This window comes from Neomonachus schauinslandi, chromosome 6 (assembly GCF_002201575.2).
Source record: "Neomonachus schauinslandi chromosome 6, ASM220157v2, whole genome shotgun sequence".
Classification (NCBI taxonomy): Eukaryota; Metazoa; Chordata; class Mammalia; order Carnivora; family Phocidae; genus Neomonachus; species Neomonachus schauinslandi.
Window position 1 is genome coordinate 125,040,857 of NC_058408.1, and position 25,912 is coordinate 125,066,768.

Sequence of the window (25,912 nt, forward strand, 5' to 3'; positions counted from 1 at the left end):
TACCAGGATGTGTTTTCCAGTTGGCAACTTGTACTCAACCCCACAGGGAACTTGGTAAGAGTCTTATGAACTATGTCTCAGAACTTCCTCCCAGGGGAATTCAAGGAAACATACTTATCCCTTGGCTCCTACCCTCCAAAAGGTCAAGAGTAGCTTTGGGACTATTAACCTCTGCCCCTCCCCATTCCCCCACTTAATTGTGTAGGCATGAGTGTTGAGCAGGTTCCCTGAGTTCTGCATCTCTGCCTTAGTGAAGTCCCAGAGCAGGAAATAAGAAGCAAGGTTGTACCACATCCCATGGGTGCCAAGCTGGTGACAGCCTGTGCACCTGCCAAGCTCTGGTCCCTGCAGCAATAGGTAATACAGGAGGTAGGACTGAGAGGATGCCAGTTATGCACAAGGGAAGCTGGTAAAGACAACAGTGTATTTGCATCCTATGGCCCACCAATCCCTCTCTTAGGCATACAAACCAAAGGAATTCTTCCTCAGGCCTCTAAGGAGACAAGTATGAGGATGTTCACTATGTCATTGTTCCATACAGGTTTCCATTGCTAGAGGAATGGAAAAGTAAAAGGTGGTGGATAACATACCATAAAACATTATGCAGCAGTTGGAGCAATAAAGTCAATGTAAATCCAGCAACATGAATTAGCTTTAAAGATGTAGTGGTGAGTTAAAAAAAATAGCAACAGAATGAGATTTATGTCACAATATTAATGTAATTACTCATTCACATCCACTAACACTAAATAGTTTCTAAAGATACATGTCTCTTAAGGACATGTACCAAATGCAGAAGGAAAGCATGCATAAGAGGAAGGTGAATGTGAGCAAAGATTAGAGATCAAGGTGAAAATTAAAACAAAAACAAAAATTAAAACAAAAGACTTTGCATGAACTGATGATAGTCTGCTGTAGTTGAGAAGCATGATTTTAATTTAATTCTCTGTACCTCAGATCCCCAAAAAGAAAAAAAAATAATGTGAGATGTAGCATAAATGCCAGAACTTTCCTTTTCCCAAACCCGGAGGCAGACATCAGCAAACAATCATATTCCTCTTTTCATCTCTCCCTACATATAACTGCTTGTCCTCTCCCAGCATCTACTAGAGTATTTGCATTATTTGAGACCTATTTTAGAATCAAGGTTGGCAAAGTGCTCTACCCTTTCAGGAGTAAGTTGTAAAAATATTTCACAAATTTGAGATGGAAGTAAGGATTGTGATCAAGGATGGAAGAAAGATCCTGAGAATTAAAACTGGAGGTTAAATTGGAATGTTATTAAAAATTAAGTAGGGGCACCTGGGTGGCTCAGCCGTTAAGCGTCTGCCTTCAGCTCGGGTCATGATCCCAGGGTCCTGGGATCGAGCCTCGCATGGGGCTCCCTGCTTGGGGGGAAGCCCGCTTCTCCCTCTCCCACTCCCCCTGCTTGTGTTCCTTCTCTCGCTGTGTCTCTCTCTGTCAAATGGATAAAATCTTAAAAAAAAAAAATTAAGTAAGAATTCCCACTTGTCCCCACAAAGAGAAGAGTCACTGAGGACACCACAAGGTTGTTCTCTCTCCCTTCTCGATACTGCTCTGGGTGCCAAACCCAAAGGGACCCGGAGATAGTATAATAAGAAAACAAGGAAAACACCTTAAATGATAAAAAGACAGAGCTGTATGGTAAAACAGGGCTGCACTGAGGGTTCCCCTCAAAATGTAGGGCTACAAAAACTCTCTACTCTTGAGAAACTGTGTGTTCCCTTTATAGCTAACTAGAGTGGAGTAACATATTTGTGTTTTTCTTTTTTGCCTTTGGCTTCCAGGATATTCAGAGTTTAATTTTTGTTCAAAGACAGATATTAAAATAAGGCAGTTAGAGAAAAGGGGTTAAGCAAAACAAAAAGGTAAAATTATAGCATGACGAACCTTGAAGTCATTAAGCTAAGTGAAAGAAGCCAGACACAAAAGGCCACATGTTGTATGATTCTGTTACATGAAATGTTCAGAATAGGCAAGTCTGTAGAGACAGAAAGTAGATTAGTGGTTTCCTAGGGCTGGAGAAGGGGAGGGGAAATGAAGGGGAGGGGGGCGGGAGTGACTACAGATAGATATGGGGTTTCTTTGGGGGGTGATGAACATGTTCTAAAATTAAATACATGGTTTCACAATCCCGTGCATACTTTAGAAACTACAGGATTGCACACTTTTAAAGGGTATGCATATATTTCATGGTATGTGAATTTTATCTCAATAAAATAAAACTCTGTGTGTGTGTGTGTGTGTGTGTGTGTGTGTGTGTGTGGTGTCATTAGCAAAAGGAGAGGTAGAGTCTAATAGGCAGATAACTACTGTGGAAGTAGTAATGTACCCTGGAAGTTCTGGGTTTTGCCACACACCGGTTGTGAGATTTGGGCTTGCTATTTTCTTGAACTTTCTTCATCGACATGTAAAGTCATGCATTGGGAGTAGAGGAAATCTAAGTTCCTTCTAAATACAAAATGTTAAATGTATCAACATTTTGTAATATTAATGCTGATCCCCCTGGGGTCCTATTCTTCAACAGTCAAGAGCATCTTTGATGATGTAAGTCAAAATTACATAAACAACAAATATGGGAGACAGAAAAAAAGAGTCAAGCTGGAGGCAAATAGTGAGAGTGGTAGAAAAAGCCATTGGAGATGAAATTACCTAAGGAGAATATCTAAAAATGAGACTAGAAAGGGGCTAAGGGTTTCCATCCCAAAACATTAAGGCATTATCAAATGCATTTATTCACTCATTCAACCAATACTTATTGAATACCTGCTATATGCCAAACAGATTCTAGGAGGAGAAATACAGCAGTGAGTGAAACAGAACAAGGCTCTGCTCTCTTTGGCTTACATTTTAGTCAAGGGGAAAAGACTAACAATAAAAAGTAAACAAAAAAGAAGAAAGATAGCAGGGGGGGGAAATCGGAAGGGGAGACGAACCACGAGAGACTATGGACTCTGAGAAACAAACTGAGGGTTCTAGAGGGGAGGGGGCTGGGGGGATGGGTTAGCCTGGTGATGGATATTAAAGAGGGCACGTACTGAATGGAGCACTGGGTGTTATACACCAACAATGAATCATGGAACACTACATCAAAAACTAATGATGTAATGTATGGTGATTAACATAACATAATAAAATAATTTTAAAAAGGTAAACCAAGGAAAGAAATTTAGAAATAATAAGAGCTAGGAAGAAAATGAAACAGAATAATCTGATAGAGTGACTTGGCAGGATGGGTGGGGGTGGATACTTTAGATAGTGCTCAGGTCACCCTGCTGAAAGGTGGTATCTGAGGCTAGACCTGAGTGAAGAGGGAACCAGTCCCTTGATGGATCTGTAGGAGCAGCACAGGAAAAGGACAAGATATGGATACAGGACTGTTGTTTGTAGAACCAAGAGAAGACCATCTGGAGTATAGTGAGTAAGGGAATGTGGAATATGTGGCATAGTGAGTAAGGGAATGTGGAATATGTGGCATTTAAGAAACAAAACAAATGAGCAAAGGGAAAAAAAGAGAGAGAGAGAGACAAACTAAGAAACAGACTCTTAACTATAGAGAATAAACGGATGGTTACCAGAGGGGAGGTGAGTGGGGGCTTGGGGGAAATAGGGGATGGGATTAAGGAGTACACTTATCATGATGAAAACAAAACAAAACAAAACAAAACAAAACAAAATAGGAAAAAAGGTCAGAGAAGAAAGGATGGATGTTTCTTATTCTGAGTGTGATGGAGAGCTATTGGAGGGATTTAAACAAGAAAGTGATATGAAGTAATTTATGCCAAGATCACTGTAGCTGTGATGAGATCATATATACATATATAATGAAAACTGTGAAGTGACAAACATGTTCTGTTATTTCTGTGGCCACTGTGAGCTTCAATTTCCTCATCCATGAGCTGGAATAATAATTGACAAAGTTGTGTCGAGGATCCTGACTACTGATCAAAGGATAAATAATATTAGGCCAATCACAGGAAGATCCTGAGAGTTATAGGAAGTAGCATAGACCTAGCAGATGAACATTTATGTGGGTCCATCTAAGGTGATGCATGAATTCAAATGAACTAATGCTAAATAGCGTAATAATTTATAGTTACAGTTTGGTGGTGGGATTCTGAACTATCATTTATGATCCAACAAAGGAGTCCAGGAGTCTGTGGACTACTTCTTAGAAATCCTGAACTGTTAGCTCTTATTCCTTATTGTATTTACCAAAGGTCCCTCCCTGTGAAGGCAGGGATCCTATATCATGATATCACTTGTATTTACTTCCTAGCAGAGTGCCTGGCACAGAGTCAGTGCTTAACTGGAGGCTGCGGTGCTCTAGTCACACAAAGAAGTCAATCTGATTTCAAACCTGCCCACGCACAAGCTCATGGAAAACTATCACTCTTTGAAGAAGTTATATGACCTAAGACAGGGCAACTAAACTGGTCAAAGAATTGGAAGCAGTACCCTAATACAAATAACAACCTTGGAGATCAGGAAAAATAAAAGCATGCCATGAAAACCTACAATGGAACTAAAGATCTAGATAAGACCAACACATGTCTATTTGCTAAAGCTCAGGATATGAGGCCTGTGGTCTGCCCCCTTGAATTTTGAAAGATAGAAATTTCAGAGAAGGAAAGGGAAGTATGCCTTGCTTACCAGGTAATTCATATATGGAATCCAACAACCCCAGAAGTGGTAAAGGCAAATCACCATCCAGTGAGATCTGGAGACCAGAAGGATTTTATGATGTATTGAGCTTATTATAATGTTCTGATATTGAAGATAAGGAGACAATCATGTTCCTATCACCTATCCTGTGAGGACATTTGTCATAAGTATTTAGTTACAAGGTGGCATCAATTTGTACAAGATCCTTATATTCCAAAAGGAGTTCAAAGTCTAGCTCTTTTTTTTTGTCTCTAAGGTCTTTTATTTATTTTTTTGGTTTTATTTTATTATGTTATGTTAGTCACCATACATGACATCATTAGTTTTTGATGTAGTGTTGCCTGATTCATTGTTTGCATATAACACCCAGTGCTCCATTCAATACGTGCCCTCCTTAATACCCATCACCGGGCTAACCCATCGCCCCCACCCCCCTTCCCCTCTAAAACCCTCAGTTTGTTTCTCAGAGTCCATAGTCTCTCATGGTTCGTCTTTCCCTCCGATTTCACCCCCTTCATTTTTCCCTTCCTACTATCTTCTTCCTTTTTTTTTTTTTTTAACATATAATGTATTATTTGTTTCAGAGGTACAGGTCTGTGATTCATCAGTCTTGCACAATTCACAGCACTCACCATAGCACATACCCTCCCCAATGTCTATCACCCAGCCACCCCATCCCTCCCATCCCCCACCACTCAGTTTGTTTCCTGAGATTAAGAATTCCTCATATCAGTGACATCATATGATACTTCTCTTTCTCCGATTGACTTATTTCGCTTAGCATAATACCCTCTAGTTCCATCCACGTCATTGCAAATGGCAAGATTTCATTTTTTTTTTGATGGCTGCATAATATTCCATTGTATATATACACCACATCTCCTTTATCCATTCATCTGTCGATGGACATCTTGGCTCTTTCCATAGTGGCTATTGTGGACATTGCTGCTATAAACATTCGGGTGCACGTACCCCTTTGGATCACTACATTTGTGTCTTTGGGGTAAATACCCAGTAGTGCTATTGCTGGGTCATAGGGTAGCTCTATTTTCAACTTTTTGAGGAACCTCCATACTGTTTTCCAGAGTGGCTGCACCAGCTTGCATTCCCACCAACAGTGTAGGAGGGTTCCCCTTTCTCCGCATCCTTGCCAACATCTGTTGCCTAACTTGTTAATTTTAGCCATTCTGACTGGTGTGAAGTGGTATCTCATTGAGGTTTTGTCTAGCTCTTTTAAATGAGGACTTGAGTCCAGAAAATGGTTGGATTTGTAAAATACTGTGTACATAAATAAGATTCTGCAGAGACACAGACACTGCATAAATAGAAGTTCATCTGAACTCTCTTCTGACTTGCAGGGGGATTTGTAAGTAAACGATTTATAAGTTGTTGTTACTGGGGAGGTAGCATTGAGGAGTGGTTAGGGGCATGGACTTTGCCCTCAGACTGTCTGTGTCTGAATCCTGATTCTGTGGTTTACTCACTGTGTGACCTCTCTGTGCTTTACTTTCCTTAGTTGTAAAATCAGAATAGTAACAATATCCATCTCAGAGCATGTTATGATATTTAAATGACCGAATATTTGTAAAGCATTTGGAAAGGTATCTGGCTTATTGGTTAAGTTATTAAAGTCAACTGAATGTTAACCTAGACCACTCTCCTTGTCTAAAGCACATGAGTTGGGTTTGGATCAATCTAACATTAGAGTTGGTTGCTTGTCTTTTGGACATAAATGTCGAAGTAGGTAATAGCCCAGATGTATGCTAATTAGCAGGGAAAGGTCTGCTTAAAATTTAAAAGGCACATGGATAATTCACATTAACATAATTAGCATTCAGAATAGTTAATTTATCCACTCTCAGCACAGGAGTAATTCCTGTCCTTTTCTAGAGAAGCCACATGAACAAAAAACACAGTGAGGTAGGACTTTTATGTACAACCTAAACCAGCTTTATGAGATGTTCTGCAGGGGAGAGATTCCTAGAAAGTAGTAATACTAAAGGCTCTGGAAGTAGTTGGTACAAATCAACAAGGATTTTCTGAGCATTTGCTGTTGGGGACATGGTGAGAGGTTTGATGAATTGTGTGTCTACTGTGAGCAGAGAAGACCATCATGGTGACATGTGGGGGAGGAACTGAGGCTGGGGGCTGGTTAGGACTGGGGAAGAAATCAACATGGGCAGAAGAGGAGAGAAAAAAAATCAGGAAAAGCAGATGGAACCAGCTGCAAAATTCCCTTAGAAAGTGAAACTCCAAGAAAGTGAGGGCTATAGTTCAACACTGTGGTTTTCTGAGTAAATATGATTCTCCCTGTGCTGGAAGAGAGAAAATTGCAGGACTGGAAAGAACAAGGGTACGGTTCCTGGTGAGAAATGATGTGCCAGTGAAGGTCATTTTAAGGAACACGCTGCCTGGGGACGGGGAAGAAGTACAAGTGTTGAGATTACTAGAATGAGGGTAGAGAGGGGCTGGGTGGCTGGTTCCCTTTCAAGGGTTCTGTTGTCCCATAAGACTTCAGCCCTTGGGCTCAAGTGGACATGGGAGGTGTGAGGCACCCACAGAACAGCTCAGCAAGTGGCCAGGGGCTGCTCAGACTCCTTGGGCCCACTGGGGGCAGACTGATGTGAAGGGAAGCCTCCAACTCCCTTCCCTCACATCTCCATGTGGCTATGCTGAGAGAGCAGGGATGAGAGAGAAGAGAGAATGAGGAAAAACAACACTGATTTTATTTTCCCTGCCACTTTGATTTTTTTTAGGAAAGGAAAAAGAGAAAAATAGGAAAATAACCATTTATGTGCACATTTTCAAACCTGGGCTTCCTTGTCCTGTTTCTCCAAAACTGCAACCTAAGTCTTTAACAAAGACTCCTGAGAGCCTGGTTTCAGCCGCTGGCTGTGCAAGAGATGGTAGCCCTATAGCAGCAGACATGTTGTTTATGGTTATCCAAACCCGACACCTTCCTTAATGAGAAAGGAAGCAATAAAACAGGAATAGTGGACAGGCCAGCTGGGCTAATCAGCCCTGGCAGGAGGCCCAACCTCCTAAAGAACCTGGAGTCCATTAATTCCAGCATCTCATCTACTTGGAAATCAACCTTCCCCCGGACTTTGGGAAGAGCAGTAGCTCTCTGAGTAACCAGAACTGGTCCCCTAATCACTGGTGAGAAGGCAAATAGCTTCAGGAAGCTTCTTAAACCTCACCCATGCATAGCACTCTTCTTGGGGGTGCCCCTGCCTCTTTGTTTCTTATTGTATTTACTAGAGGTCCAGGTGAGAGTTCAGTAATGTTTTGTCTTTCTGTCCATTCCTCTTGTGTATTTTTGACTCTAACATACCTACTATGTTAGAAGAGGAGGGGATCATCCCATTTTGCTCCCTCCTTCCTCTCTGCCCCTTCCTGAGTCCTGGATCTTATATCATTTCTTCCTTGATCTTCCACCTCTAATCTCTTCATCCACAAATTCATCCCCCATGCTGCCATTTGTTAACTTGCCAGGTCCCTTCCCAGCTTCGGAACCTTCACTGGCTCCCCATTACTCGCAGAAGCACTCAATCATGTGCTCACAGAAGTCTGTGTTGTTAGCTGGGCTATGTGCTATGATAATATTGAAAGCAGCAATCTAAGGAATGATTTACTTAAAAAAAAAAGAATAGGGGCGCCTGGGTGGCTCAGTCAGTTAAGCGTCTGCCTTCGACTCAGGTCATGATCCCAGGGGTCCTGGGATGGAGTCCCACGTCGGGCTCTCTGCTCAGTGGGGAGCCTGCTTCTCCCTCTGCCTCTCTCTCTCTCTCTCTCTCTGTCTCTCGTGAATGAATAAAGAAAATCTTTAAAAAAATAAAATAAAAATAAAAAGAATGGATTCTAAGATGTCACAATAACATTCTTTTCATTCACCAAAATTATGAAATGTTTCCCTGAGGAAAAAAGCTAAGGAGCCAGTAAGTACACACAACCCCTAGTCTGTTTTATGGATTTGTCCATGGGGGTATGTTAGACGTGGCAGGATGAAGATGAGAACCACCAGCCCTCAGGATACATGCTAGTGGCTTCATTTAACTTGGTATCTCAGACCCTTCATAATGACCCCTTAGCAGCCTCTTCCTCCCTCCCAAGACCTATGGGTCACCACACATAATGGAGCTACCATTTTCCAACCACATGACCTTCTTTTAGGTTTTTACTGATTGCCTCCTCCCCTACCCACACCTCATCCATGTTATCTGATTTTTTTTTTTTTTCCTGGCTTATTTCAAATGTTACCTCCTCTGTGAAACTCCTCAAACCTTTAGAAAATTAATTCATCTCTCTGGGCTCCAAAGTTCTTCAAACCGATCTCTGACCTTGACCTTATTAAATTAATTTTAACTTATTAAACTGTAATTTTCTGTTTGCCTATCTGTCTTCCCTGCTATACTATAAACAGCTTGAGAAAGCCACATTTTTTTTTCCTTTATACATGCCTTATAGAAATATCTAAGTACCTGGCATGTTGCTTGATAGTTACTTTGCTTATTAAATACTTGTTAAATAATACAATAATGAAATAACTTATTGGTTAATAAGTGAGGGACATAATATTTTACTGATGAAAAGGCCGAGTTTCAGTGAAGATAACTAAAACCTCAAAACCATAAGAGCAAACACCAAATCGTCACAGTTCCAGTGCAGGGTTCTATTTACTTTCTAATTGGATTTTCTCATTTGAAGTGACCTAGAAGCTTCTGAGTGACTCACCTGCCTCCATATTTAGTATGTCCTTCTTAGGTTAGACAAACTGGGCTATTCTGAGCTCAGCCATTCCAATATCTCATCACATTTTTCCTGGTTTATTTCTTCTGTCTGATGTACTTCCTGTCAGTTTCATTAATTTTTTTCTCTATAATTTCTTTTTATCATCTCCCTGTTCCGGAGTGCCATATTTACCCATTTTCTTTTGGTATCAGATCAATTTTTAATTTGTGGCTTCTGTTTCTGTGACATCTTTAGGATTTAAAATTGCATTCTGTTCTTGTGATCTCCAACCACAGAAAAGCAACTGTATGTAATTGCAACAGAACGTAAAATTAAAATAAGAGCATACACAAAAAAGATAAAGTCCCAGGGAAGGCAAGGAAAGTATTAGCATATTCCAGTAAATAATGAAGACTTCACAGAGTCCCAAAGCAAAGACTATGTTCAAGGATCAGTGCTAGCAGAGGGAGAGACCGGACAGCAGCTGCTTGCACAAGAATGACTCTTCCTCCCCTCGCAGTTCTTTTTCTTGAGGAAACAACCCCGGGGCTTACTGGACAGTCTCCCCACTGACCAGTCATAGGCTTTACCAGCCTCCGAAGTAATTTCCTCTCACTCAGAGCAAACCCTATAATCCTCCCACTTCCATGTGGAAAATTGGAAGGTCACCCCAAGTTGTCTCTTCCTCCTGAAGAAGCTTTTTGCCCCAAACCACAATTTGTTCCCAAGGCCATTCCTCCAAGTGTCCATGGGCAGCACATACCCTCACATTGTCACTGCCTTGCACATAGCTGGACCTCACTGCATTGACCAAAAGCCTGTGCATATGAGACATAAGAATGAAGTCCAGTGAATGAGTACAAATCACTCCCTGAAAAGCCCTGTCCTCTTCCACTATCTAATACTGGGGTAATATTAGACATTACCTAACATACAGCTTTCATTTAATTTTTACTTCTAGGACACCCACTCCAGATTATATGAACTGATCAGGGGGTCAAATTGATGTTCTTTCACCAAGAACACTCAGTATTCTTTAAAAGCCTTCCTAATCCTGGGTCGTTAGGAATATAAATACAGGCTATAAAATAAATGGCTAACAAGTATGGCAGATACAGAAGAGTGTACTGGGTAAGAGCGTGAGCTCTGGAGTTCGGTGGGCCTGGCCTTGAATTCTGATTTTACTACTAGTGGCCTTGAGCAAATGACTGGTTTCTTCAATGAGTTAGTAATATATGATGTACTCAATAAATGGCATTATAACCTAAAAGGTAATATAGTTACTATATTTCTGTAAGTTAATGACGCATTTTCCACAGTTTAATGGCTTTGAAATCAGAATGTCTTTCATAATCAATATCAAAAGAAACTTGCCAGCTGTTTACCCCATCTCGTACCTGCCTCCCGCCAGCTCTTATTAAATTTATGGTACATTTTATAAGTATTTGTGTTTAAGAATCAAGAAGATACAGTTCATAAGATGATAACAACTAAAACTTGAGTTCTTTTGTGGTAAACATACCTTTTTAGCTAGATTCCCCTATTTATTATTTGTGTCTTCTATATGAAAGAGAAGAGCTGAGGATCCCTTGGGTCATACTATTCCATTTGCAGATACAGAGCCAAGTGGTGTCATAGAAGCTAATTTACTGGGAAGCTCGTGAAGCTCAAACTTCCAGCTTCCTACTCTCACAGGCCTCTGCTGGTGTCCTCGGAAGGGCCCTAGAACCGTGTTCACGTGGTCAGATATATTTCTAAAACATGCACATTTGTTTTGTTTTCTTTTTCTTAAAGAAAAATTGTATGAGCTTCTGTCTCCATAAAAATTAGAATGCTTGGGGATGTCGGCCAAGGTGTTTGTATTTAGACTACTCTGCCTCTCCTGAGTACATCCTTGGCCTGTGTTTCTTCTCCCCTCCATCAAAAGCTGCTCTAGGGAAAGGACCTTCTGTTTGATATTAGTGTAACTTTGAACCAGTGTGGTTTACCTCTTCTGGGATTCTTTATATTTTGCATCCTCCTCCAATTGCAGAATGAAAAGTTATTTTTTTTTCCAAATGAAATATCTGGCATTAGCAAAGAGACTGAAATGTTATTTTGAACTACAAAGAGACCCTTCTTCCTTCACCCCTAAACATATACCCAGAAGACACTTTCCTACTGTGCCTACATGTAGGCATAGCCCATTTATGGCTACCTAAATCAATTTCTATATATTCAACACTGCTACACAGTTAGCAGCAGATCAGATTCTCCTGCAGGAGAACAGCTGAGATAGCAGATCCAAATGTGAATGCGACAAAGACTACTTCACTTCTCTTACACTTCTACTGTTTTACTCTGCTCATTTACCTTCCCCTTTCTGCCTGTTTCCCATCAGCTAACATTTATTAAGCACCTGCCAAATGATAGGCATTATGGTAAGTAGGCACTGGCACACTGAAATGAGCCCTTAACATTGCTCAATGGATGGAAGAATCAAACACGGGTTTTTGTGGTGGTACTGCTGTTCTTATCCTAGTAACGTCATTTTCATTTTCTAGTTTCTTCATTAAGAGAAGGTTAATATTATCATTGTCCTCATTTTCCCTTTAGTTGTGCTTTTAGTTATTCTATGATCCACAAGAATCACTGCTATTTTTATCCCCCTCCCCTTTCATGTCCTAAGAGGCTCAAATAAGTGGGTAAACCAGAAGGTTGGCTGAAAACAAAAGCTTTTTTTTTTGATCTATTAATTACTTCAAAAGGATTAAATATTCTTCTGCCTTACCTATTTCCTTGATCTTGTAACTAACATATACTGGAAAAAGTAAAGAGACCTCAAAAGAGTTCATCTTTATTTTATTTTATTTTATTTTTAAGATTTTATTTATTTGACAGAGAGAAAGACAGAGAGAGAGGGAACACAAGCAGGGGGAGTGGGAGAGGGAGAAGCAGGCTTCCCGCCGAGCAGGGAGCCTGATGTGGGGCTCGATCCCAGGACCCTGGGACCATGACCTGAGCCGAAGGCAGACGCTTAACGACTGAGCCACCCAGGCGCCCCAGAGTTCATCTTTATTAAATATTGTAGTCAATCATAAGCAATGATGATATTAACAAAAGAACAATCATGGTCATAATATGAACCATACAAACCATTCTCTCTACTATATATATTTAACACTACTAGTCCTCTGTTCACATGCTCAGACCTGAATAAATTAGAAGGTGTTTGTCCTTTAGGTGTTAACCTAAATGTCACTTCCTCTGGAAGGATTTCCCGGCTTCCCCTTCTTTTACACACTGACGTAGATATTTCCCACCATGGGCTCGCATGGAGTGGATGTGAGCACTCACAGAGCACCCTAGACATCCCTGTTACAAGAGTCATCACATCTTATTATCATTGCTTGCTTCATTAACTGTTTTTCCACTAGAGCACAAGGTCTATAAGGATAACCACCATGCAAATCTTGTTCACCATTTTATCCTCAGGGGTCTGGAAAAAACTAAGAATGTTATAAACAGTTGACAAGTGAAGGGAAGAAAGGAAGAAAGAAAGAAGGAAGGAGTTTTTCAAATATTAGGGAAGCCAATTGTTCGGTTTATTTAGTATTCAAAATGTAATCATATGGACAGTACTTTTGGAACTACTTCCCTTATGACTGGGATTTCACCAACCCCTTCCTGTGCTTATTAAATTGCTGAAAATAATATCAAAAAGTGTTATTTCCTCCTCTGATTCCTCTAGGAGACGCAGACACAAATCATAGAGTCCAAGTGACTTAAGCCAAAGTGGTTCTTCTTGGTTCTTATGTCATTGTTTTGGAGTCAGCCCAGGTATCCACACTATACCATCTGTACCGTATCCTAAACATCTCTTACTTTCCCATCTGACTCTTGCTTACATTGTTAAATTCTCAACTCTTTCCCCTGACTCATCTCCCAAAGTACAGATGATTATCCTTATTCTAATGGAAGGGAGAGAATGTGTAGATCATCCAAAGGAATGGCTTGTCCAAACATTGTCTTTTTTTGGCTTTCAAATACATAATTTAGAATTTCATATACCAGAATTTGCCCACTGCTCAGAAATTTCAGAATTCTTCTGTAAGTGGCAGTCCAAATTTGAAAACCACAGCTGTTTTTAGCAATTGAGTCACTGCCTTTCAGATGCCAAAAATATCACCTACCATATTCCCCAGGGTTCAAAGAAAGAGGAAAGAGAAAAAAAGCAAAGAACACGTTGAGGATAAAGGTAGCAGGAAGCTTCTCCAGTCATACAAATTATTATTAAAAATAACTATAATAGTGCTCACTTCGGCAGCACATACACTAAAATTGGAATGATACAAAGAAGATTAGCATGGCTCCTGCAAAAGGATGACACACAAATTTGTGAAGGGTTCCATATTTTTACTGGAATAAAAATAGAAAGAAAAGAAAAGAAAAGAAATTAAAAAAAAAACTAGAATAACTGAAATAACAATAATATTAGCAATAAGAACTAGCATTCAATAGCAATTAACAAAGTAGGGCCTCATGTGACTTTCCTAATCTCCCTAAAAGGGAGAGATGATAGTATTCTTAGCACCCTCATTTTAAAGATGAAGAAACAAATTAGAGAGGTTAAGTGAATAACCCAAGGTTACACAGCTAAGCCTGAGCTCCAACCCAAGCCATCCGACTTCAAATCCTGTTTTCATTCTATCTCTTATTCAAACACAGTCTCACCACTGATTTATCCAACCACTCCTTCATGGATTGATTTTGGTAAGAAATCTGCCTTTTTCCATCACTGTAGGCCTAAGGGGAATTATTAGAATTTCTGTGAGCTTCTCAAAATAGAGTAGAAACAAAGATTCTACTTTTAGCTTTTGGATGGGGGTTCTAGGTATATACATATTAAAATCTTACTTGGCCCATCTCTCAACTGGTTTTGGAAGCTCCAGGAAAGAAGCTTGGCCAGTCTGTCCCAGTGTGCACCTTGGACTCTGATTTCCAGACCCCCCCCCCCCCCCACACACACACACAGGACCTCAGGAACAGCCAAAGCAACTTTTTAACTGGCAAAACATGGTGACCCTTCTCTGGTCTCCTAGTCCCCATCTCCCCAGAGCAGACCAGTACCTAGCACATCCTGGGCTGTGGTGAGCGAGATTCTCATCCTAGAAGCCTTAGCAACTATGTCCAGGCTGTGCAGCCAATGGAAAGCCTACCCCAGAAATCAAATCTTAGGGAATCTGTGATCCAGCAACACCTCCAGCAGATACCCATTTAAGGCAAAATCTGGCAAGAGCTTTGTAAAAGAGAGTTGGGAAAAGAAAACTAGACAGGGAAATGAAGGGCTACTAAATGAAACAGGGAGGATGAAACTGTGGCAGACAGTATTTTCCAAAGATGACTGCAAAAATCATTCTGGTCCTAAAGCTCTTCCAGAATCTTGCAACTCTCCCATCAAAAGGAATTTATTTCCTCTCTTCTTGAATCTCCACTGGTCTTGCTGACTGTCTCAATGAATAGACTATGGTTGAAGTGAAGCCCTAAGACTTTGAGGGTAGGTTAGAAAAGCTGGTACGGCTTCCACCTGACTCTCGCTCTTGGGCATCTGACTTTTGAACCTTGATAGGAAACCCAGCTACATAGAAGGTTCATATGTAGCTATTCCAGTTAACAGCCCAACAAAGGTGCTAGCTGACAGCTGGCATCAACTGCCAGACCTGTGAGTGAACAAGTCTTGTGACTTTGTGGACAAATGAGAAGATGAGCTTAGCCACTTATTTCAGTCTCTGAACATTCTACGGTGGTTTAGAAGTATCCAGAGGTGGAAGGAGACGGGTAGTGCAGAGAAAGGGAAGAACCTAACTCCCAACACCTTTGTCTTAGTTCTGACCTAGAGTTACGTGTTCTGCTTAAATAATTACATGAGCACAGTTAGAACCTGCAGTCTCAGTGCCATGATACCGCTGAATCATTTTACTTCCAATGACAGCCCTTTGATCAGGTCATTAGATTTGATATCAGAAAAGCCAAAAACATAGGGATTGTCTATCTTGTACACTGTTGTAATACAAACATTTAGCATAGTGCCTGGAACCTAGTATACACTCAATAAACATCTGTTGGATGGAAGAATAAACAAATGAAAGAAATTTCCCCCCTCCTTTTAGAGAATGATACCTAATATCAGATTAGCATAAAGTGCTTAGAAATTTGCAGTGTTCAATAGGTTGATATTCAACTGCCTTAAGTAACATTTTTTAACCTGCTTAAAGCAACTGTTAAATTTTAAAACTGTGAGTTCCTTGAGGGCAGAGACCATGTCTTATTCCATTTTGTATCCCCAGCACCTGGCACTTTGCTTAGTACTTGCTAAGTGCTCAATAAATATTAAGTATTTAAATACTAAAAACTAAATGAATGTCAAACAGAGACTGGCAGAGATATTTCAAATTATTTAGTTCGCCCAGGCTTTGCCTGGTAAGAGGCAGTGACAGATAAGGACACTGGCCAATGCACCTGATCTCCAGAGGGATCAGACTGGGATGCAGGAGTCCAGAAGTCCTGAGGCTTCCCAGCTGCTAAAACCTTTCGAGAACATGGGGACTCAAAAAGCTTTTGTAATCTGAGCAGGACATTGGTTTGAATACCAAAAAGGGTACCACTTTACCAGTCAAGAGTGGTTTTTTATGATTATACTCCAAATATGATTTTCTTTCACAGCTAATTTTATACATGATCCATTTATTCATTTGTCCATTCATTTATTCATTCATCCCATATTAATGGGGGTCTACCCATTGCTATTTTTCTGCAAAGATTTGTTTAATCTGCTCAAGAGATAGGTGAGTGTTCAAAAGGACCCCATTTCCTGGAAAATTGACCTGGCTAGGCAACAAAAGATGTGATCTCATTTTGTAGAGGCAGATGGAAATTACAGATATAAGATCTTCACCTTAATTCAGAATGAGCTAATCCAGTGTATTTCAAAATGACTACTGAAAATAGAGATGTCTTGGGGCGCCTGGGTGGCTCAGTCGTTAAGTGTCTGCCTTCGGCTCAGGTGATGATCCCAGGGTCCTGGGATCGAGCCCCGCATCAGGCTCTCTGCTCGGCAAGAAGACTGCTTCTCCCTCTCCTACTCCCTCCTGTGTTCCCTCTCTCTCTGTCTTTCTCTCTGTCAAATAAATAAATAAATAAATCTTTAAAAAAGAAAGAAAATAGAGATGTCTGGTATCTACCACTCCAGGCACACTAAATCAGAACATCAGGAGTGAGATTGCAAACTTTATGAGCAATCTCTGGTGATTTTGAATGCACTCAAGTTTGAGAACTGTTGACCAAAGGTATCTTGCTAATGGGACCTACGTGCAACTGCTTAATATAATATAGTTTCCCCCACATCTCTACAAAAGTAAGATGTTACTTGACTGATTCTAAGACACCTAGGAATAGTGTTAATATGGCTCAGATATTTAACACTAAAGAATAGTATAAACATGGCCGATGCCCCAGACCAGAATTTCCCTGAATAAATATAATCATTCTCTCCATAAACTAGCCCTAAATAAACCCTTGCAAAAAGAAAATAACAAAGTAAATCTATCCTTCCCTTAAGAAACTCACAATTCAGAAGCAAACTCTTACAAAATAGTCGTTATTAAAATAGAAAAGCTTTTAAACCCAGAAATGGCACATTAAAACCATTCTCAATTTGAAAAACAATAAACAACAATCAGCTGTGAAAAAGAGCTCTAAACTATACTATTTTTCTACCCTGGTTCCCACAGTGCTGACGTCCAGCTGGGACCCTGAGACCTTTTCCTGGCCTTACCCCCAAACTCACTCCTTCCCAGGAGACTTTTACTCACTTTCTGAATTTTCCTAATCTGGTCAGAGAGTGTGTCTAACAGGCGAGTTTTCAGGAAGTCCATCACCTTGACCACCCGGCCATCAATGTAGCAACTGTAATAAAAATAAAATAAGAATCAGGTAAAATCTTGAGCAGGAGACTACAAATACACTTCTCTAGCCAGAGGTCTCGGTTGCTTGAGGAAATAGCCCAAAGTTCACCTGGGCTTTTGCATCCTAAAAAGTTTTGACCCTGGATACTTTTCAAACAAGTAATATGCTTTTTAACTTCTTCATTTCTACCTCCATTTGTGGCCTATATTGTGATTTTTTTTCAACCTTTGTCACATGAAACTGCATTGCTTGCTCTATAGGAGCTGACAGGAATCTGTAATACAAATTAAGTAATGGGAAAAAGCTTACTTTTCTTTTCCCCCTAGGAAGAGTAATTTAACACCCATCCCATACCACCCCTGCCCCCACCTTAAAAGTAATAAAGGTATGTGAGAGGTTTAGAAAGAATATTCAAACATTTTTATACGTTTCCACACCTTTCAATAAGAAAACAAATCCCAACCACAAAAATCTGATTTAGTGTAGTGAGTGGGTCTCAAAGTTTCATCTCCAACTCACCTTGTAGTCAACCTTTTCCGACCACCTCCAGAATAAATGAATGGATGAATGAATGAACAAACAAATAAATAAATCAGATAGATTAAGTCTAGGAGCACTCTCCTAAAATAATAACAAATTTAGCATTCACTGGGTGTGGTGGTGTGGGTTTTGTTAGGTGGCTTAAGTGTAACATCAAGTTGTGCTGATACAATGTTGTGAACATTTGACCAAAACAGGTCCATCCAGCTTTGTGGGGCCCCTCTTTGTGAATCCTTACTCTGAAGACTAAGCTGAGACTAGTCCCGGTTTAGGTGACTTTTATTATCTCAAACCTCCCACCCCCATCTTTACAAAATTCTGAATGGAATCAATTGAATTAAAATAAATGCTTATGACTCCTGGATGCCTTTTCCAACCCACTCAGTTCTCCCCAGCTGATGGCTAATGATAGATTATTTCATTTTTAATAAGACAACAACCTATCAGTATGTATTATAGAACTGTGTGAAAATTCTTCTTAATATTAAATCCCCATACTAATACATGATGTAGTAGAATGGTTAAAAAATTTAAGATTTTATTTGTTTATTTATTTAGTTGAGAGAGAGAGAGAAAGCACCAGCATGAGGGGCAGAGGGAGAGGGAGAGAATCTCAAGCAGACTCTGCGCTGAGTGTGGAGCCCGACATGGGGCTTGATCTTACAACCCTAAAATCATGACCTGAGCTGAAATCAAGAGTCAGACGTCCAACTGACTGAGCTACTCAGGAGCCCCTAAAAAAGTTTTTTTTAATTGTTGTAGCTGAAGCGAGTGTGGGACATGAGTTCCACCCAATCAGCCTCCCCTTGGCGTCCTTCACCACCTCAGACATTTCCAAAGAATCCAATGTTTAAGTCATTGATATGTTGGAAACAACATAGGTTTTGGACCTAGAGATATCTGAGTTCAAATTCCAGATCAGTTATTTACTACCTATATGACCTTGGACAAGATACTTGTCTGTGGGCCTCAGTTGTCTTATTCTTTTTTCTTTTTTTCTTTTGAGAGAGAGAGAGAAAGTACAGGTGAGCAGGGTGAGGAGGGGCAGAGAGAGAATCTCAAGCAGACTCTATGGCGAGCGCAGAGCCAACTTGGGGTATGATCTCACAACCCTGAGATTATGACCTGAGCTGAAATCAAGAGTCAGCCACTTAACCAACTGAGCCATGGCAGTCCTTTTCTTATTCTTTTTTTTTTGTTGTTGTTGTTTAAGATTTATTTATTTATTTATTTATTTATTTATTTATTTATTTGAGAGAGAGAGACAGAGAGGTGGAGGGAGGGGCAAAAGGAGAGAGAGAGAGAGAGAATCTCCAGCAGACTTTGTGCTGAGCAGAGAGCCTGATGCAGGGCTCTATCTCACAACCTTGAGATCATGACCTGAGCAGAAATCAAGAGTTGGAAACTCAACCAACTGAGCCACCTAGGCGCCCCAGTTTTCTTATTCTTAAAAGAGGTGATATATCTACTTCTCAGGATTAACTGACGATTAAGCAGATAAACCTAAAGTGTTAGGCACATAGTAGGCATTCAACAACTCTGTTCTCTTCTAATTTCATTTTCAGCTCACAAAGACAGGGTCATAAACAATAGGGTACTGATTGATTAAATTATGTGTGAGTATAGAATCCTAAAAGTGGAATTAGTATATCAAAGGGTACATGATTTTGAAAATTTTGGTGGTTACTTATATTAGGGAATAAAACAAAATGATGACATGACCTTTTACTTCATTACTGATACAGATGCTAGACTCAGATCCATTAAATATTTATTATGTGCAACACACAGTGCTGAGCATGTCCATTATTTACCACCCCAACCTCTTCCTATTAGTGCCTCACTATTAGCATTTTTGATTTTTTAAAAAAAGTTTTGATTAGATAGCTTGCTACATGGAATCTAGGTATATTAAAACATAGTAATGTTAAAATTAATAATTCATGCAATGCTAATCTAATACACACTGAAGGACATGAATACTTGTTACTATGTTACATGATTACTAGGCACATGACACAAATGCACCGTAATTAGTGTTCTTTTATGTTTTAATCAAATATATTATAGTTCCCTTTTTTCTTTTTGTTAGCTCCCAGTAGCTATTTTAAACATCAGAATTTATGAATTTTGCTGGCAACACATATAGTTTAATACTTACTGAGATAAAAATGCCTGATGTACTTTTTCAATGTAGGATTCCCTGTGAATAACCCCCTAACTCACACACTCCTTAGTTGAGGGGCCTTTTATTACTCCACTCCTTCCTTTTTTCTCTTTTCTCAAGTACTCAGACCTTGGAGTTAGAAAACCCTGGTTCAGTTTCAGCTTTGTCACCTACCACCTATAAGATATTAGGTTTCCCCTTCTTTGAAGTTGGCTAAAAAAACCCCCTCAAACCCACAGTATTCAAGGTACACTGTACTAGTCAAATTAGGAAAAATTCTGGGCATAAATCCTGGCACGTCAGAGGTATTTAATAAGCAAATTTACCCTCCAGGTTACTTAAAGGGCCCATGGTGACAGCAACTTAGACTGAAAAGCCATGGGATGAGGTGAGCAGGGGAACATCTGTCTGAAGGAGACCATGTTCATTCACTGTAGATTTGAAATGAGGGAAGACAGCAAGAATAGACTCTGGATTCCCAGTAAGTGGGAGGCAGAGGGAGAGATGGGGAGAGCTGTGTTTCTATTGCAAAAATTTGGAATTTGAAAAGACCTTAATGGCCATGTGGTCTAAAGCATGTAAGCTTGCTACAAAATGACTGAGAAGTGATTATCTAGGATGGAGAACCCATTCACATATAGTACTTGTACTGTTCCACTGTACTACAGCTTGAATCCATGGAAGGCTCTTCTAACGAGTCTAAAATTTGCTCCCTCTTATTGTTCACTCAATGGCTGTTTTCTTGGACCAAGAAATAGTCCAATTCCTCTTTCATGTGACACGTGGGGGAGGAATTCCAATAAAAACTTTGGCTTACGCTTTTTAGAGCCCATTTTTGGCGCCATTTTTAACCTAACAGGCTGGATTCAATCATTCTCAGTTGGTCTCAGGCTATTTCTGTATACTATGAATTAGATTGGAGCAGGGGAGAGCTCCGGGCAGGAAACCACTGTGACAAGGTTATCTTATCTTAATAGAGCAGGCAAGAAGGGTTCTGGGTCATGAAAAGAAGTAAAAGTGAGAGCCTGTGAAGGAAGAACTAATAAAATAAGGCTTCTATAGAGTGTAAGAGAAAGAGGAAGGGAATCTCTGATGACCAGGAGCTTGTGAGAGAGGATATCTTGGAGAACACTGATGCCCAGAACATGTAGGCTAGTCAGACTAGGCTTTAGATTTGTTAAAGGAAATGAATGATTCTATTTGAGATATCAAGGACACAGAGAACATCAAGGAGGAAATATACAACAGGTAGTTGGAGCTATGAGAAGGAGGTACAGATAAAATTTGAGACAGGAAAAGAGCTGGGTCTTCAGCTTATAAGTAATGAATGAAGCCATGGCTTTAGATGACCTCTCTGAGGAGATGAGAACTTAACAGAGATGTCAGAGACCTTCTAAAATGCTTGTCAAATATGGCCCTGGACATTACCTCTACATTTGACCCAGCTAAGAGTCCTTTTTTTCCTCACTCTTTTTAATGACCTTAGTCTGAGTCAAATTTACATTTGGATGTCAAAGGAGTCCTCATATTGTACTAGAAGCTTCAGCAACTTCATCTGCAACCTTGAATCCACATATATATTATACTATGGAAATATGAACTTTGGTCCTCCAGTTTTAAGAGAGGGGTCAATTTAACCATAGATGTGAGTCTGATAATACCTAAGCCTTTTTCTTGGGTACCCTTGGATACTTAACTTGCTACACTTCCCTTCATAAATGTGACACTTCGAAGAAAACATTCAGCGTTGATAATCTGTCATTATTTGAAAAATTCCTGCCTGTTACAGAGCTTTGGTTCTCTGATAGTGACTGCCTGTGGTAAGGGGCCCACTATATCATTTAGATTTGGACACAAAGGAGGTGGAATAGCCTGCCATAACCATTTGGAAAAAATAAATCATTAAAAATGATGAAGATGGTGATTTCTAACCAAGACTGGGTAAAAGGAAACAGGACTGGATTCCAGCTGACTGTCCAGTGACCTCAGGGCAACTCTCTTTTGTCTTTCTCATTGGGAAGATAAAGATGATTCTTAGACATTAAGCAATCTCTCTAAAGAGTTAATTACTCTAGTAATGGCTACAAAGTGTCAGAAGACCAAATAAATGAGAGAAGAAGGTAAGGATTGAGAGGAAAAAAAAGAAAGAGAGAGAGAAGGCAAATTCATAAATTAGAGGTGCTTTGACATCTTCCACTTAAACCTTGGCAGAATAGTTGGTTCTCCAAACACTTAGACTGATACTTTTAGGTAAATCATAATCCTCCTCCAAGCTCTCTTGAAATTTCAGCATCTCTTAGGATCAAACCACAAGTGGCTGAGTTGTTCAACTAAAAGCTGAAGCCAAGAGAGCCTGTGTAGAAATAACATTTCTGGGAACTATTACAAATGCCATGAGGTTGAAACCTTTGTGTGTGGACAAATAGCCTGTCTGGCTCAATACCAGCAACCATTATTCCTTCCTCTGCTGGCCTCCAGATTGGCAGGTCATATCAAGCACACATCTGGGGAGGTGGCAGACATGGCAGAGTATACAAAGTAACTAAAACCTCTTACCAATTCATTCACCAACTCTCTTGCCCTTAATATTTATTTTTAGTTTAATACCTTTCATCTTATTTAAATGTTTATTTCCAGTTTAATACCTTTCATCTTATTTTAAATTGTGCACTTTGCTTATTATGAAAGAAGTAAGTGTTCATTATAGACAAATTAGAAAACGCACATAAACAAAATTAAAATATGAAAAACGAAAAATCACCAATAAACTCAACACCTAGAGAAACCCACTGTTAACATTTTGCTGTATATCTTTTCAGAGATTTTCATAGTAAGTGCACATAAAATTTCCCATAATTAGTTATTTTTAAAAACTTACTCCAAATCCTATTCTACTAGTGTATAAACTTAAAACTGTACCAGCTAAGACTCCCAAGCTCATCCCACAAGGATACTGACAAGAGACATTAGAGACTCCAGGTCAAATAATCTTACTCTTATTTTAATTCCATTTTGGCCATTTGGGATCCTCTGCCAGGCACAGGTCTCATCTCCTTTCTGTCTCTGCCTGCCAGGTTTTAACCCTGATCCTCCTACTCTCCCTTCTCCAGGCCTCTAGATTCAGTCTTCAGGATTGTACTACAATTAGCTACTTAGGCCCATTAGCCTCTTAAAGCATTTAATGAGGAGAATTTGTTGGCTCCAGGGACAGCTGGTTTTGTTTACCTGGCTCTTTACTTTAAAAGGAAAAACCTTTGCCCCTTATTATCTGACCCCTTCTTTTATTTCAGGTAATTGTATTAGTGCTGGCTTCCCAATGCTCAGGAATTTCCGGACCTATTTTGCTGCCTGCTGCTTTCGGGGAGGAGGGGCAGTCTGCTCAGAATTCTAACACCCAGCCTGCTGACTGGGCAGGTAATTCCATAAAACTGGGGCGTTCCCCATTGAAGGGGGAGAAACTTGGATAATCATTAGAACAATCCTGTTGACCTATAAAACCTATTCTGGCACCTTGAAGCCAAACTCTGGAGAGGCTGACTTGAGTCTCTCTAAAGATTTATACCTTGTATTTGCCCCTCCAAAGGCCCTCACGCTGGGCTCCTACTGAGCACATCGTTCTTCAAACTTGCCTTTAGGTATTCTTTCTGAGCCTACCTTATTCTTGATCTTCTTTGCAATGGGTCAACCTTCTTATCTCCTGTTCTGAACAACTTTGGGCAGGTAAAGCTTGGATGAAATGAACACTATTACAAATTTTTTAAAAGAGCCTACAGAATATAGATGTTTCTTTAGCTTTCTTAAACCAGTTCCTATAAATCCATACAGGAGTCACCCAGCTGACTAAAGGGTTCAGGAATTATAAAGTTTGACTCTGGGAAAATGTTATCATTGAAAAATGGTACAAGTAAAGGTCAGGGTTGCAGGCAATCCCACAGACACATAATGGGTATTCAAAAAATATATTCAGTAAAAGCATGTGTGCCTGAATAAGCTAACCCACGATGAGCCAAAAGGGTGGCCCTGAGGCATAACTGCTGTCCTAAGGGCCCCATTTATTTGAACTTTTCTCTCTTAATTCCTTGCACACATTGGGTCCTGAGCCTTGAGCCCAGGTCATTCTCCCCGCTTGAACCCAGTATTTGCGGAGACACAGTGTTTTTGGCAGAGGCTCAAACAGCTGGCCCTTGATCCTAGCAGTGTTGAGGTGAGCTCTATATGGGAATCAGGGAAGGAGGGGTGTAGGAAAGCCATCTACAGCTCCAGCGTCCAGAGGAGACTCTGAGAAGAGCACCTCTGGGACTTTTCAGAATAGTAGCAGGTGATGGTACCAAAAGTGTGGGCAGGAGCAGATCCATGTGTTTGAGTTCTTAAACAGTTTGTGGGACCATCTTTAAGAAAAAGAAATCAAAAGTACAGAATCAGGTACAAAAGTAAATATTCATTTAGAGTGACCAAATAAATCACAACAAGCCTCCAGAAACTAAGAGAATCAAACCCTTTTTTTCTGAGAGCTCTTTCAGCAATTTACCAGAAATGCTTATTATAGCAATGCTTCCTGATAGCAACCTGTCCTACCCCTTTCCACCTAGAACATCCTCCAACTCTCACCATCTCCCAGCACTTGTAGGAGCCAAGACAAGTGAGGGGCTCAAAGCTTCAGTCATTAGCTTCATGGCCAATTAACTGTAAGGCATTGATAGTAAGAATGGCAGGGGCTAAGTTACCAGAACCTAACCATCTATGAGCAGTATTTTTTTAATCTCAATGTTTGTAAATTGGGAGCTGCCTACACAGTTACCTCATCCTTTCCCTGGCCTTTTTTCGTATAATTGTCATTGTTTGTAGCAGAATAGCACAACCAACTTAACTAAAGTTAGTACATTACTAACTAGGAGAACACAGAAAGAAGAAAGAGGAAGGAAGGAACCTTATATGTATTAAGTTCCTTATTTGCTAGATATTTTACATATGGTATCTCATTTAATCCTTAAGAACACTCCCTGTTTTATAGGTTACAAACTTGTGGCTCACAGAGATAGAGTAACTAGGAAACCAGAGATCTTATATGCACTAAGTGATAGATACCAAACACTCTTCCCTCTCTGTTCTGCCCATGTAGGAGCTGGAGAGTACTGTGTTTACTTCATCTGTCCCGTAATCCAGTACAATTGCTTTCCAACCGTCTTTACTCTTGCCTCCTTCAACCATCCTGACCAGTTAAACAATACTGAGCTAAACTCAGATTTCTCTAGAAAACAAAACATTACAACAAAATAAAAACAAAAGCAAAAACCTGGGGAGGTAAGAAAAGGAATGGAGGTGGTATAGCTTTACTCTGCAAAAATGCTTTTCAAAGTCTTTTAGTAATTATTACATGAAGAAAGGTGGCTCTGTGGTCAAATAGGTTAAGAAATGTTGGGTTAGCACCAAGTTCTATTTCCTGCCATCATGGAATAGCTGATATAAGAATTACCCTTCTGTCACAGACAACTCAAAATCCAAGACAAAATATATAAAACAACTGTTTGAAGGAATTAGACAGCAACCAACTCAGGCTACGATCTTTGAGAGAAGGGGAGGGGCACATGAGATGAGGTCCACACTCACCTGGGTTTGTACCCCTGGGTGGGGTGGAGACAGTTTACCGACCACCAAAATTTTGTGCTCTCCTTCTACAGTCCAGAGCTATTTGTCAAGAAGCAGCTGCCCAGCCAGAACCTATTATTTCTCTGCCACTGTCACGGGAGAGGGGCCTAAAAGACTAATAGGGCCAAAGCAATGTAAGCAGAAGTAATACATCACTTTAAGGCTGAAGTTGATGGAGATGTGTATCACTTCTGGGCA

At 40.1% G+C, this 25,912-nt stretch overlaps 1 protein-coding gene and 1 non-coding gene across 2 annotated transcripts in view; one reads left to right on the forward strand and one right to left on the reverse strand.

Annotated features, from left to right (window-relative positions):
- The window catches only part of HPSE2 (heparanase 2 (inactive)), a 683,675-nt gene that overhangs the window by 135,067 nt on the left and 522,696 nt on the right, over nucleotides 1–25,912 (reverse strand). Inside the window, exon 8 of the mRNA XM_021699985.1 lies at nucleotides 17,268–17,361. Within this exon, the coding sequence (XP_021555660.1) occupies nucleotides 17,268–17,361 (94 nt within the window). The remainder of the gene's footprint in view (nucleotides 1–17,267; nucleotides 17,362–25,912) is intronic.
- LOC123325140 lies at nucleotides 13,708–13,814 on the forward strand. Its single transcript, XR_006540250.1, has one exon. It is a non-coding gene; the product is annotated as a U6 spliceosomal RNA (small nuclear RNA).